This window comes from Diadema setosum, chromosome 10, assembly GCF_964275005.1.
Source record: "Diadema setosum chromosome 10, eeDiaSeto1, whole genome shotgun sequence".
Lineage (NCBI taxonomy): Eukaryota > Metazoa > Echinodermata > Echinoidea > Diadematoida > Diadematidae > Diadema > Diadema setosum.
The window spans coordinates 9,539,988-9,554,035 of NC_092694.1; the positions used below are offsets into that span (position 1 = coordinate 9,539,988).

The 14,048-nt window shown below is 38.6% G+C and overlaps 1 protein-coding gene across 1 annotated transcript; it reads right to left on the reverse strand.

The window, feature by feature from the left end:
• Positions 1–2,039: 2,039 nt before the first annotated feature.
• On the reverse strand, positions 2,040–13,088 carry LOC140233676 (proteasome subunit beta type-2-like). The gene is made up of 6 exons (XM_072313774.1): positions 12,900–13,088; positions 9,865–9,987; positions 6,736–6,806; positions 5,734–5,896; positions 4,948–4,997; positions 2,040–3,799 (listed from the first exon to the last, which is right to left on the reverse strand). The coding sequence occupies exons 1-6, from the start codon at positions 12,988–12,990 to the stop codon at positions 3,698–3,700; spliced, it is 600 nt and encodes a 199-aa protein (XP_072169875.1). The 5' UTR covers positions 12,991–13,088; the 3' UTR covers positions 2,040–3,697.
• Between the last annotated feature and the right edge of the window lie 960 nt (positions 13,089–14,048).

Sequence of the window (14,048 nt, forward strand, 5' to 3'; positions counted from 1 at the left end):
TGAGAAATCATGCCCATCCCATTCTCAGATTTCCTTTGTACCATAGCTGTTGTCATTTGTTTTGTTTTCTTGTGTATTCTTTCTAACCTGCATATGAAACTGTTGAGCTGGAGCGTTTAGTTCACTCTGCCTAAAAAAAGTAAAGTTTATCAAATTTCAGAATGAGTTTCAACTGAGAGTATTGAATTTACATTGCATAGGTGGCACACAACTGTGCGTTTTGGAACATTCTTTTTTCTTCTTCTTCTTTTTTTTTTTTTTTTTTTTATAAGGCATGCACAAATTTGACTGACGAGTTTTTGAATTAAACAAATGTAATGGGTTGGTGCAGGTAGAATGAAACTGAAGGAGCAGATGAGGTTTTTGTATAAGCATTTTGCATATTTTTCTAACTTGATACAATGCATTTATAAGTGTTTGGTATACCATGTGATCACCTTGTGAAATTGTGCATACGAACATAAATGAACAATTAATAAATGGATTCACTGATAGAAATGAGTTGTAAAGTAAATCATGTCTTGTTTTTTTAAGTTTCTGCTTCATTGTTGTGCTTTGGACCCAAACAGGTGCATAAATATGTTCTTTGTACACCAATACAACCATAGTATTGTTCTAAAGTACTGCGACTCAGAATAGGCTACTAGATCGATGGCGCATTACTGCTGTACTTACCATTATTATTATTAAAGTAATCAGGGCCCTGTTTTATCAAAAGATAAAATTGATTATAAATTTCCTTGACACACAGGTAGCCATAGACTTACGATAGAAATCAACTCTATAATCAAATATAACTCTTCATAAAACAGGGCCCTGGCTCTTTTTCTTCGGGGTGGGGGGGGGGGGTGTTTTATGAATGCCATGTACAATGTATTGAGAGAATATGGACAGAATGAATCATAATCATTGCATAAAATGATTGCAGGAAAATCACAGATGTACATTTGGAGGTAGAAAAAAAAAATGGTGCAGTGACAGAATAAGAGTGGATTACAAAGTCAGTTGGGAAGAAAATTAAAAATGGAAAGTCAATACAGTGTACGTACATTGTACATGGATCATGATAGAGACTACATGTCTAGTGTAGAAAGAACACAATTTGTATACATGTTCATAACTTATTCAAGACAGATTTTACAAACACGTCACTTCAAGGATGTTACAGGTCTTAAACAAAATACGTTTACCACGAATACTGTCGAGTGACAGGAATTGAGGATGAATACAACACCTAGGTGTAAACAGTGAGAATACAATAAAGGTACATATACACCAAAGATAACAGTGCAGACCCAGAGCAGTACATACTACAGATGTTCATTGCTAAACAAATGGATAATGCATAATGAAAAAAAAAAATAAAATTAACTTCTAACGCCGGATAGTGATCCGAGTGTTTAATTTTTCTTTCAAAGCACTTGTACCTACATACGTGTTATAAGGCGGTATTGCATCATTGAAAGATTACTGATAAAAACAATGTACAGGCGACTCCACTTAAAACGAAGTCCTTGGACCAACAGTTTTCTTTCATTATATTGAAAGTTTCATAATAGCCAAACAATAAAGACTATTGCTTATTGTTCAGCTACACTGTATTATGAAATTTCAATGGAGAAAACTATTATGAAAGAAAACTGCTGATCCGACAACTTTGTTTTAACCAGACTTGCTTGTATTATCAGTAGTCTTTCCATGATATACATGTACATATAGTACTGTCTTAATTCAGACAATGATTTTGAGGCCTGAGCTTTAATACTTCCTTTTAACGAATTTCATTATACATTTTGTATCCCTGTTCTGTAGTTTGTCTCACAGTCCAAACGTACGAACTTTCTTTTGAAGGCTTGTGTAGCCAAAATGTGGATCTTGTTTACTATAGAGGGTCGTACAGGCTAAAGCTGCAATTACAGTCAAGCTCACTCGGTCAAATCCAAAGGGTCATGAGAAAATCAGTTGACTGTTACTTTCCATCCAACGCTTACACAGCACTGTAAACAACAACAACAACAACAGAGAAAGTACAAAAAGCATGATGTTACAGTTTGGAATTTCTCCATTTAATACAAACTACACGACTTCATCGAGGGAAACAATCTTGCAAATAAAACGGTGCACAAAATCGGACTGTCATAATTAAAGATGAGACTTGTCAACAAATTTCACCACATGACAAAATTTGTTTTTGTGATGCATCTTCTTGGGAGTTTGGGAACATTTTTAAGTTTGTCAAACAATCTTAACAAGTATTTAACATACATTCTTCTTGAATCAGTTTCTACATGTTACTACTCGTACATGTAATTTGAATAATGAATACTGCATCCCTCTGTCATCCCTCCCAACAGCAAAATCAAGAGTACATTTCTGATGGGGAGAGAGTTTATGGCATTCAGTTAAGCATTTTCTAGCTTGGAGATAAAAGTGGTAACATACGTAATACGTACTCAGTATGTACGTGCCAAGTCTTGGCATTTGTCATTAAAGACGTGAGAGAAGGCCATTTCCACAACGCAAATGTCTTACCTTAACTGCTGGCATCATCATCATCACCTCCACCATGTTCTCTTATTGGGAATTATATGTCATGAAAGTAACTATTAAAAGATCCTCATGAAAGTAACTAATAAAAGATCACTTTCGATACGCTATTATAGAATTAAGCAATATGCTCAAATGTGTCCAACACACTACATGTACCCATTAATTTGATGTCAAAGATGACAATTTTACACCATACCTTAATGGCCATTGTAACTGTCATCATGAAGGTCACTGAAATGGTATTACTGTTGTGTAATTATCACTATCAGTATCACATCATTTGATATTATAGTCATCATTATTGATTGATTATTTATTTTGTTATTTATCTGTGAGAATTATTTAGCTGGAATGTCATACACATTAATTAGATAAAAAATATGCCAGGTGCCACAAATTAAATCTTTTTATTGTTCTTGCCTCATCAGGGTCGCATGTATTGGTGCTGTTCTTTTTGTCATCTCTATCATTACCATTATAACAGTAATTATACATTGTAGCTGTTGCTATAATTGAGTGTGTCGATGTGTAAGCTGGACAGGTCACAGTCAAACTGTTTTACACTGTCTAAACGACGTCAGTTGGTGTGTTTTTTTCTCTCTCTCCCTCTTCTAATGATTACATATTCGCATTTCAGGCCACAAGTGGTCCACTCCATTCTCACTGAATATTAAAAAGATCGTATAGTTTTGGTTAAGACCTAATTTTGGGTTTCTAACATTTTTTGGTGAGATAATGGGAAACCTCTTATGAAATATGAAAGAGTATGTAATTCTATGAGGAATTCAATGTTTATTTGATGAAAATTGGCTTTGAAATGGCTGAGATATCAAAAAAGAGCGATTATAATAAAATGTGGGACCCACACTTTATCACGATCGCTTTGTTTTATTTTGTTTTTGGATGTTTCAGCCATTCCAAACCCGATTTTCATCAAATAAACTTTGAAATTCCTCTTACCATTGTACGCTCTGTACTATATCATAAGTGTTTTCTTGGTATCTCGCAAAATGTTAGAAGCCCAATTCTCATCTCCACCAATACTGTACCATCCCTTTAAAGGGACCCACAGAAGTAACATGTAACAATTGCTTTTTACAGAAAAGCTATTTACACATCATGTAAGCAAAATTTAGAGCTGGTAGTGCTAGGCTTGTTTCGGTGTTATGTTTTCTAGCTTGTGAATGCCATCCTTGTCAACCACTTGAACTTGGAACGTGGGCAGATTTATGATGAATCGCTTCTGGACCTACAGACAGAGATCATAGGAGGAAATAAACACGTAGTAAATCACCGTTGGCAAACATGTGCTACTTCTAAAAACTTGTAAATTTATGGCTTTTAGTCTCACATTCAGTTGCACAAAATTGCCTTCAAAAAAACAAGTATGTACATGTAAAACCAGACAAACTCAATGTCAAGGTTCATGTATCAACAAATATGTTTCTGCTAGCAGAATTTAAGGGTCCCAGTTATATTGAAATGCATAGCATATTGATCACAACTGATGTTTTTGCAAATATTTCATCAATTCACTTTACTATGTCCTTACTTCATCGGACAGAATTTCTCAAAACATTTTGACTTACTCTATCACCATGGACTTTTGACATCATTAACATTTGCCCACAAATCACTTGGTACATTTGTAAATTGCCCCGACACATACAGTAGCATTCCAACACGCGAAGATTATGCATCGTCATATTGTCGATGAGTTTTCATAATGGTGGTCACATAAATATTACATATGGATATTAAAGATGGACAGAGAAAAAAAAATGACCTCACACTTTAACCTCTTTTGGAGAACATTCTCCAAAATCTGATTATCAGATAAGATTTCTAAATCTTTTCATTGTATTGTGTACCCTTGTACGAACTTTGCTTGATTTTGGATGGGCAAATTTGCAACTACATATGTATCTAAATGATAAATGGAAAGTTTCCAGGGGAGGCTGATCAGAGTATACTCATTTCGCATAACATGGTAACAGAAGAACATCCAATAACGAAACTCAAACAAAGTAAGGAGTACGATGCTGCAAGCACTATTCAAGGCATCCATAGGAAATGCACTGTTGCATTGTGAGATACAATAGAATAATCCTTTTGCATGAAGGCATGGTCATGGTCCCAATTTCATTATGTGTTGTGTAGCAGTATGCCATGTGCTTGTAGTGAACTCCAAATCTAAGATTAATGGCTTTACTACAAGCTTCTGTTACCTAATTCTGACCCCCAAAAACATAAAATTAGAACTTAAAAATTCTAGGCTATGATCTTCTGTGGTCCATGCTACATTTTACATGAGGAAAAGAATCAAGTCAACAAACAATATGGTGAAAGCCTCAATGAAACTCAAACACAATTCACAAATTATGGAAGGTATCATACCTCTTGTAGACATTTCTTCATCACTTCCAAAGCCTGATCCCGTGTCAGATCTGTGTGTATACGCAAAAAGAAGCAAAAATAACAAGAGTGAATTCTCCCTGTCGCATATATTTGTAGCTCTCTGAATCTGAACGCATGTGGCACTCTAATTTTTTCACCTTTAATTCTTGGGATATAAACTTCCGGTCACGAACACGCAATGTGTAAATGTACGCTTTTACCTGTATGTACATTGAACGCTGAAGTACTAGCTACAGTATTCATAGATCGTATCAAATTCTGTCTTATAACCCCACGGATAATAGAGTTATTTTCTAATCTGTAACTTTACATTTGATAAATGGGATTCTTCTGCGAAGCTGTCCAATGCTAGGCCAATGATGCCAAACAACAAAAATATCCATAGATGAAGGACGTGACATGGGTGAAGTTCCCAACAGAAAAAGTTCAGCGAAGAGCCCGGAAAAATCTGCTTTGCAGGAAAGACCACTTCGACCTGAAGTCAAACTCGCATATTTGTTTGGGACATTTCCAGAAAGGAATGTTCGATCAATGATCCCACACTACATAGGATCTTTGGTACAATTTTCCAGAACGGCAAAACGTATAAAAGTATACGTCCCAAAAGTGATCGATTAGATAGATCAAAATAATAACCAATACTACATCATCCCTTTAACCCATTGAGGACTAGTCCCTAGTATACTTGGGCAGGTGTCTATGGGAAATGTGTATTGTAGCAAAATCAGTCCATCCTCAATGGGTTAAAGGCTAGTTATTACCTACCCCTGCGGTAATGCCTGTCCAAAAGGCTGAGAGTGAAGAAGGAGCCGTAGCCGTGGGCAGCAAAGGGGACCTGCTGCAGGGAACCCAGGTAGTCCATGTAGTACAGGCAGGGCCCCTGGCTCTCGTCGTGTCCGGCCAGGAGGAGGTTAACTTGGTATGGTGTCTGCAGGACAAAGAGAAGCATGTTAACACTCTCAGCACCAGTGAAGAACCATTGAGAAGTATCAAGGTGAATGGCAACTTAATGCAAGCATTGCTCATTCTGAACTTAATTATAAAAAAAAAAATAATAATAAACATGAAAACAACCCAAGACTGCACTGAATACCATTTTTAATTCACACAAGGGGGTTCTTATAAAAATTGTTGTCATTGTTATTTGAAACTTTACGGTATAATGACAGATCAAATTAATAAGACAGGATTATCTCTTTCTTTTCTTTTTTAACAAACTTTGTGTTTAATCCTTTCAGTGTCCAAACATTTAGCTTAGCCTGCCACAAACTCACAACTAAGAAAAGTATCAAGGTTATAGTGTTTTGTCAGTAATACTTTTACAAAGGGTATGATCAGCATCTCCCCTGTCTTCTTACAGAAAATCTCCACATTTGAATCTACAAAAGACCTCTGTCCTTGGTCATCCTGCTTATAGACCGATTCGGGTTCGTTGAGGGCAGCAGACAATTTGTGGCACTGGGTGCAGCCATGAGTTCATCTTGCGGTGTCCCAGCCTACCCCCCTCCTCTCCCCCACCCCACGGGCAAAATGTTTAGCACGCACTGGTAACAAAGGTTCGCGCACTAAGCAAGCATTCGCACACTCAGTACGAGACGCCCATTGGCTAAAGCAACTATGCATCAGTTTTTCATTCCGTGCGTGTGCTTATGTAGGGAGAGGGGTGGGGGAGTGTGAGGGGGGGTCGGCTGAGACACCGCAGTAATGGCGCTGCCCATGCCAAAAATACACATAGCGCGTCACAGAATCGGTCAATAGACAACTTACCCTACTGCGCAGGAAGTCTGCCAGATTTTTCCTTGTGAAGTTTGCTGCAGCATGTGGTGAGAGATCATATCCTTTGGACAGGGAAAAAAAAAATGTTTCTATTAAATGAAGTGTGTCAAAAGATCAAACAACATTTTTCTTTGCAGTCAAGGGTGAATGAGTCTAGAATGTATGAATAACATGACTTTACAGTTGATGACAGAATTTTTACACACTTCTCTGGGTTATTCATTTAGATAGAAAGGAAAATAGCTGTAAAGATACAGCCATGTAGCCTGATGTAGCTAAAAAAAATAAAAAAAACAAGGAAAAGTAGAAACAAGGAAAAGTAGAAATTACGCGGTGCGTAATATATGTCCCCGCCGGAAGTAGCATTTAGTAGCAAAATGTACAATATAGGTAAAAAGATCAAGGTCAAAGGTCAAAGAAGTCAAAGGTCAAAATTCTATGTAGAAGTTTTGAAGCCCTCACCTAGTGCCATCACATAAAGCAAACGGAATCGAAATCGGGTTAGAAATGGCGAAGGAGTAGCATTTTGTAGCCAATGTACAATATAGGTAAAAAATCAAGGTCAAAGGTCAAAGGACAAAATTCTGTGTAGAAGTTTTGAAGCCCTCACCTAGTGCCATCACATAAAGCAAACGGAATCGAAATCGGGTTAGAAATGGCGAAGGAGTAGCATTTAATAGCAAAATGTACAATACAGGTCAAAAATCAAGGTCAGAGGTCAAAGAAGTCAAAGGTCAAAATTCTGTGTCTATAGAAGTTTTGAAGCCCTCACCAAGTGCCATCACTTAAAGCAAACGGAATTGAAATCGGGTTACAAATGGCGAAGGAGTAGCATTTTGTAGCAAAATGTACAATTTAGGTCAAAAATCAAGGTCAAAGGTCAAAGAAGTCAAAGGTCAAAATTCTGTGTATAAGTTTTGAAGCCCTCACCTAGTGCCATCATATAAAGCAAACGGAATCGAAATCGGGTTAGAAATGGCGAAGGAGTAGCATTTTGTAGCCAATGTACAATATAGGCAAAAAATCAAGGTCAAAGGTCAAAGAAGTCAAAGGTCAAAATTCTGTGTAGAAGTTTTGAAGCCCTCACCTAGTGCCATCATATAAAGCAAACGGAATCAAAATCGGGTTAGAAATGGCGAAGGAGTAGCATTTTGAAGCAAAATGTACAATATAGGTCAAAGGTCAAGGTCAAAGGTCACAACTGAAATTCTTTATAGAAGTTTCAAAGCTCCCATGTAGTGCTATCATATAAAGCAAACAGAATCAAAATCGGGTTAGAAATGGCGAAGGAGTAGCATTTTGAACATTTTGATCACACACGGACGCACGGACGGACGCACGGACGGACGCACGGACGGACACACGGACACACGGACACACACACGTACGGAGCCCGTTTCATAGTCCCCTGCTGGAACTCGTTCGGCGGGGACAATTACGCGGTGCGTAATATATGTCCCCACCGGAAGTAGCATTTTTTAGCAAAATGTACATACAAATTTGTAGGTCAAAAATCAAGGTCAAAGGTCAAAGAAGTCAAAGGTCAAAATTCTGTGAAGAAGTTTTGAAGCGCTCACCTAGTGCCATCACATAAAGCAAACGGAATCAAAATCGGGTAAGAAATGGCGAAGGAGTAGCATTTTGTAGCAAAATGTACAAAAAATGTAGGTCAAAGGTCAAAGAAGTCAAAGGTCAAAATTCTGTGTAGAAGTTTTGAAGCCCTCACCTAGTGCCATCACATAAAGCAAACAGAATCGAAATCGGGTAAGAAATGGCGAAGGAGTAGCATTTTGTAGCAAAATGTACAAAACAGGTCAAAAATCAAGGTCAAAGGTCAAAGAAGTCAAAGGTCACAATTCTGTGTAGAAGTTTTGAAGCCCTCACCTAGTGCCATCACATAAAGCAAACGGAATCGAAATCGGGTAAGAAATGGCGAAGGAGTAGCATTTTGTAGCAAAATGTACAATATAGGTCAAAGGTCAAGGTCCAAGGTCACGACTGAAATTCTGTGTAGAAGTTTCAGAGCTCCCATGTAGTGCTATCATATAAAGCAAACAGAATCAAAATTGGCTCATAAATGACAGAGAAGTAGCAAACTGAAGATTTTGATCACACACGGAGGCACACACGGACGGACACACGGACGCACGGACGCACGGACGGACGGACGGACGGACACACACACGTACGGAGCCCGTTTCATACTCCCCTGCTCGAACTCATTCGGCGGGGACAATAAAATAAAATAAGGACAAAGTTTACCTTACTCAGTTCCATATACCATGTAACTAGGCTTCTGGATATATCCAGGTTTAACATTGATCTACCTACCATGTTTTTGTTGTTTTTGGTGTGTTTTTTTTCTTCCTTGGAGGCATGAGAAAATGATTGCTGAGTGGGTGAGCGTGAGATTGGTTGATGGGGAATGAGAACTGCACTTCTCCACTGGCTGTTGCCACAATAAAGTTGGTACTACAGTGTAGTATGTATTCTATCAAGAATACATTTTTTTTCCCTTTTTGTATTTACTATCATTATTATCATTACTTTTTTCTTTTTTCCTTTTTTTTTTTGGGGGGGGGGGGAGGGGGGTCATTTTTCATGACATGAGACCATAGATATTAAGCTTGTAAGCACATTTAATATGTGGATAAGCACATGTACAATTCTTGGTATTGCCAATACCTACAGGTGCCGTGCACAGAGCAGCTTTTCAGATGCATCATGTGACCAGCACATTGAAGCCTTGTACGTGTAGTAGTGAACCATGACTCCTAGCGACCGTAAATCTTAATTTTAGTTGAATTTAAAGCAAAGAAAAAAACAGCAGTGAAAGAAAAGCAGACGGAATTTGCACTGAATTTGCATGGGAACTCAGACACGCACAAGACAACTGGAAGCGACAATGGCACAGAGGAATCCCTTCAAAAATTGCCTTTTGTGACAGGGCTTTTAAGCGTGCATAGAAGTTTTCTGTGCATTCGATTGGCGATACAAAGAATTGTACCAGGTTTGGTAGTTAGCTCATGAGATGAGCAAACAGAAGGTCAAAGAATTCATTTGCTGTCATAGTGTTAGTACTAAGAAAACAGAGATGCATATAATGAATGCAGTACTCACCATTTCTGATTTTGTAGAGCTGGATATTCTTCTGAATGTACTCTGCAAACTGCACAGTATCACCCGACTGCCCAGCACACAACATGAGCAATTTGCTGCTCAAGGGAAACATCTTTTCTTGATCTGATCGTAAAGAAAAAGAAAACAAAAGTTTGAAACTTTACTATTCAGGTCACTTGTACAATATTAGCTTACTGGAGACATTGTGAAAGTCAGAGTGAAACTCTTGAGGGAATGTGGTGACTGTTTGGGTATTCACACGAATGCCAAGCCATGGGGGGGGGGGGGAGGGGGATGGAGAAGGAGAAAGAATTAAAGGTTTGAGACCCTATCACTTTAGGGATGCGGTAGCCAATTGTGGTGAAAATCTTATCATGAGGAATTTTAGAAAAAAGCTGTAAATGTACACTGTAGTAAAGCTAGACTGGAAGGGATGGAAATGTGCTGTAATACTAATAGACAGTGAAATGATAGCGCTGATGGCTACCCAATACACGGCTTTCTCTTTCACTCTCTCACATACAGGGTCTGTCCTCACATACTTGTACACTATCCGCATGGGGGCATGTAAAACGTAAGAAGAAACAGGTTTGCAATCTTTATACTACTGTAAGTATTAACATATGTACAACTGTACACTTGCCGTGTATGTGCAATGTGATGCATGTGATTTGATAGTAGAAGGGCTGCTAACTCTCAAGCAATTACAAGCAGTGTGAGTCTCATACAATTCACTAAATTTTAACTGTCTCACTCTGATGAAAGAATTCTCATGCTGAACCTAAACAACAGAAAGTTAAAGAAAAAAAAATGTCTCCAAAATCCCTGCAAACACATGCCCAAACTTTCAAGATATGTATCCCCCCACTGCCACACGCACACTCTCTCTACTCATCTGCTGAAATCTGATGACTCAGAGACTCCAACTCTCCTGCTTTCGACGGGAGATCTCCCACTGAAAACCCATTTTCACAAAATCTCCTGTTCTCCCGCTTGAGATTTAATTTCTCCCGCCCTGGCTCTGTGTCTCCTGCTTGTATGGTTTTGTAGATGCCAGTCAATTTCATAATACACATGCATGTACACTGTATAGCATCTGCACATGATATATGAAATGAAGTTTTATTAAGCCAAAATATATGATTTGATTCATTAAATTATTACTTACTAAGTGCCATCGTACTTGTACAATATGTTGAAAATAAGCCCGAGATAGCACGAGAGGGCATCTATAGAACCCTATAATGACCCAGGAGACTTTGCGCTTCGCGCACATCAAGCTGGAGTCTCCCGTTTGCTAGGGGTTCAGGCGGGAGAATCTCCAGATCAGGTGCTTGGGATTGGAGTCTCTGGATGACTTCACTGAAGTACAGTACTACAGTAATGCACCAGTGTGCACAGTTTTAAAGTGCAAGTCGTTGAAGCCCCTTGGCCTTGCAGTGGAAAGGAAGAGGGGAGGGGAACACTCCCCTTCTACACCATACCACCCCCCCCCCCAAAAAAAAAAAGAAATATACAAAAATGTATATCGCTTTGATCTTTCTTTGGATTTTGTTGCTCACTCACTCCCTCGGCCCTCACAGTCACACATAGACAGAAAGATCCGTCTGTCCGGAGGAGTCTTTTATTTTTTTGATGTTATCGCTCTCCTCCGTAGACAGACGGAAGTTGATAGTACACATCGCTGTGTGGATGGTCTTAACCACTGTCTCTATGGAAAATTGGGTAAGGTATCTCACCCTTCTTGATTGCGTCTAATTCACGGCCCTAGGTCGGCAAATTTAAGGTTGATATCAAAATCAACATTTCAAGAATGCACTACACTCACCAGATTAATGAATAATTCAACATTTTGGTAGAAATTTCAACGTAAAGCACACATCAACCAGCCCGTCGCGTCATCACGTTCAAACTGCAGAAACATATGAATCCCTTAGCCAATCGCATGCGAGGTAGTTTCTACGTTTTTTTTTATTAAAACTCGTACCCCGTGTGTGATTGGCTAACAGATTCAAAATGGCAACTTATTTGTACTGCTAGCGAACGGCGATGTTGCGATATGGATGACATTTCTGCGTTATAACCTACATGTACAGTAGTTAGAAATGTCTACTGTGAGTAGAAACCTATTTCGATAGCACAATGTGAGAAATTTACCCCAAATATTGCTGCATAATGTGTCATGTCATGTCAAACTTGTTTGAATGTAAAAAAGCTGTCTGAAATTTGGTTCATCGTAACGTTTGATCTGTGCGCGACTGCTGGCAGCGTATCCACACAGGAGCCAAGATCATTGACTTCGGTCTGTATATTCAAGGAGGGGATCCGTGAAGCCAGACGCAGTCTCCGCGGAACATTTCCCGACGACCAGATACAGACCGATCTTTCGGTCAAAGTCACACACAGCTCAGCACAGTGTCTCAGTAACTCTCACTCCAAATTCTCTCCTTTTCTACCATGATTACTGGAGTAATTTACTGGTGACTGGCCTTGCCTTGAAATTTGAATCTCACACAGATGCAAATATTCGAGGCTGTTGGACATTTAGAGTGAGTGTGTGCACGTTTGGAGAGCATTTGACGAACAGGTGCAAAATTGCAATTGTACACTAGCGTCATGTAGAAAAAAACATTATTTAATAGCGCGAAACCAAATGACAATCAAACCCAACCGGAATTTTAACACATGGGACCAAGGCTTTCTGAGCACTACACACACGCACACATGAACGAACTTCCACTGCTCCCATCTCTACAAGACTCTATGAAATAAAATAACTACTATGACTATCCTCACTGTTGCAATTTAAATTTACGACAAACAAAATTCTAGAGCTTCGTACGTCTTTTCTATAAAAGGCTTTAAACGTGAGAAAAACATGTAGAAATTTCGAAGTTCATTACGCGCACCCCTCGCTTTGTTGTCGTGACTAAATTCAACTTTACAGTAGACCCACGGCCTAGGCCTAATCCAGATGTCGATTCCATTTCAGCAACTGTCAAATAACTGGTATTTTGCAGCGTTGACATACTCACCATGTTTGAAAACAAATACACCCTGTCCTGCATTCAAATCTGATGCGACTAGCACATAGTCGGGGCCCTGAATACCGAGGAGAAACTCCATGTTTAATATAGTAGTGAGAGGAGTCCAACACGGATTTGAGTAAATCTACCGAGGCTGCGCTTATATCTCTGCAATTGCTAGTTGCACACAGCATTGATGCAGCACACGTACATTGATGTACGTACAGACAGGACTGGTCACTCTGATAGAAAACATGCAACTTCATCCAGCAATGGCATACAATGGCCGTAGATGGCAGCACACCGATTGGCACTCTGATTGGCGATTTTCCCGTCAATTTCAAACTTTCTCTAATCATTAACGTTGTACCAAGCAACCAATTTCTCTTGAAATGCAATCGCGATAAAACGAGCTCAAATTCGTCTTTTGGTGCTCAAAATAATGATACAAGAATTCTACGATCAATGATAAAATATTGCAAACTGCGCAAATCAATTTGACGCAGGAGCAAGGGACGGGTATTCGTTAATCGACATTCAAATTGGTCCATCAACTTCATAATCTTTGGTCATGCAAATTCGTGAAAAAGCAAGCGTATAGAATAATATTGTATCATGACTACACTCAACTTATGAATGTGAGATTCCTATCAAGTAGAAAGTCAAAATGTGGATGGGATTGGGGAACTCTTGACTAGTTCAGGTCATAATTGGCCTTAGTGGTCTAGTTATGCTCCTGGCAAATGACATTATGCACATTAACGAAATTACTTTCTTAGCAAATTAAAACAATAGATAATCAAATTGACAGCGCAAAAACAAAATTACATGCTCTATACAAATTTCAAAATTATGTACTACTCCACACAAACGAAATTGGTTTCTTACTAATACTTTTTCAGAGCGGAAAACGAAATTGCGTTCTCTATACAGGAAAAAAAAATGCTTAACACAGACAATGTATGAAATTGAATGACAAAAATAATGTACAAGAAATGCATCGTTGAATTTCAATGACCATTCTACGAATTTGATTGGCAAGAGTTTAAAATTATTGATTGTTCAATGGGTTATAGCAGTCAACGTGATGTCGAGTCTCATTCCCTTTAGACTCATGTTTGATGCAGCCACTCAAAATATTTGGAAAAATATCCCGAA

What these genes read in the sequence shown, in the direction of transcription:
- LOC140233676 (XM_072313774.1), bottom strand. Translation starts at nt 12,990, where the DNA reads ATGGAGTTTCTCCTCGGTATTCAGGGCCCCGACTATGTGCTAGTCGCA. An exon ending in CAGACTTCCTGCGCAGTAGG is followed by an intron (nt 5,897 to 6,735) that starts GTAAGTTGTCTA and finishes TTTGTCCTGCAG; the next exon opens with ACACCATACCAAGTTAACCT. An exon ending in TGAAGAAATGTCTACAAGAG is followed by an intron (nt 3,800 to 4,947) that starts GTATGATACCTT and finishes CTCTGTCTGTAG; the next exon opens with GTCCAGAAGCGATTCATCAT.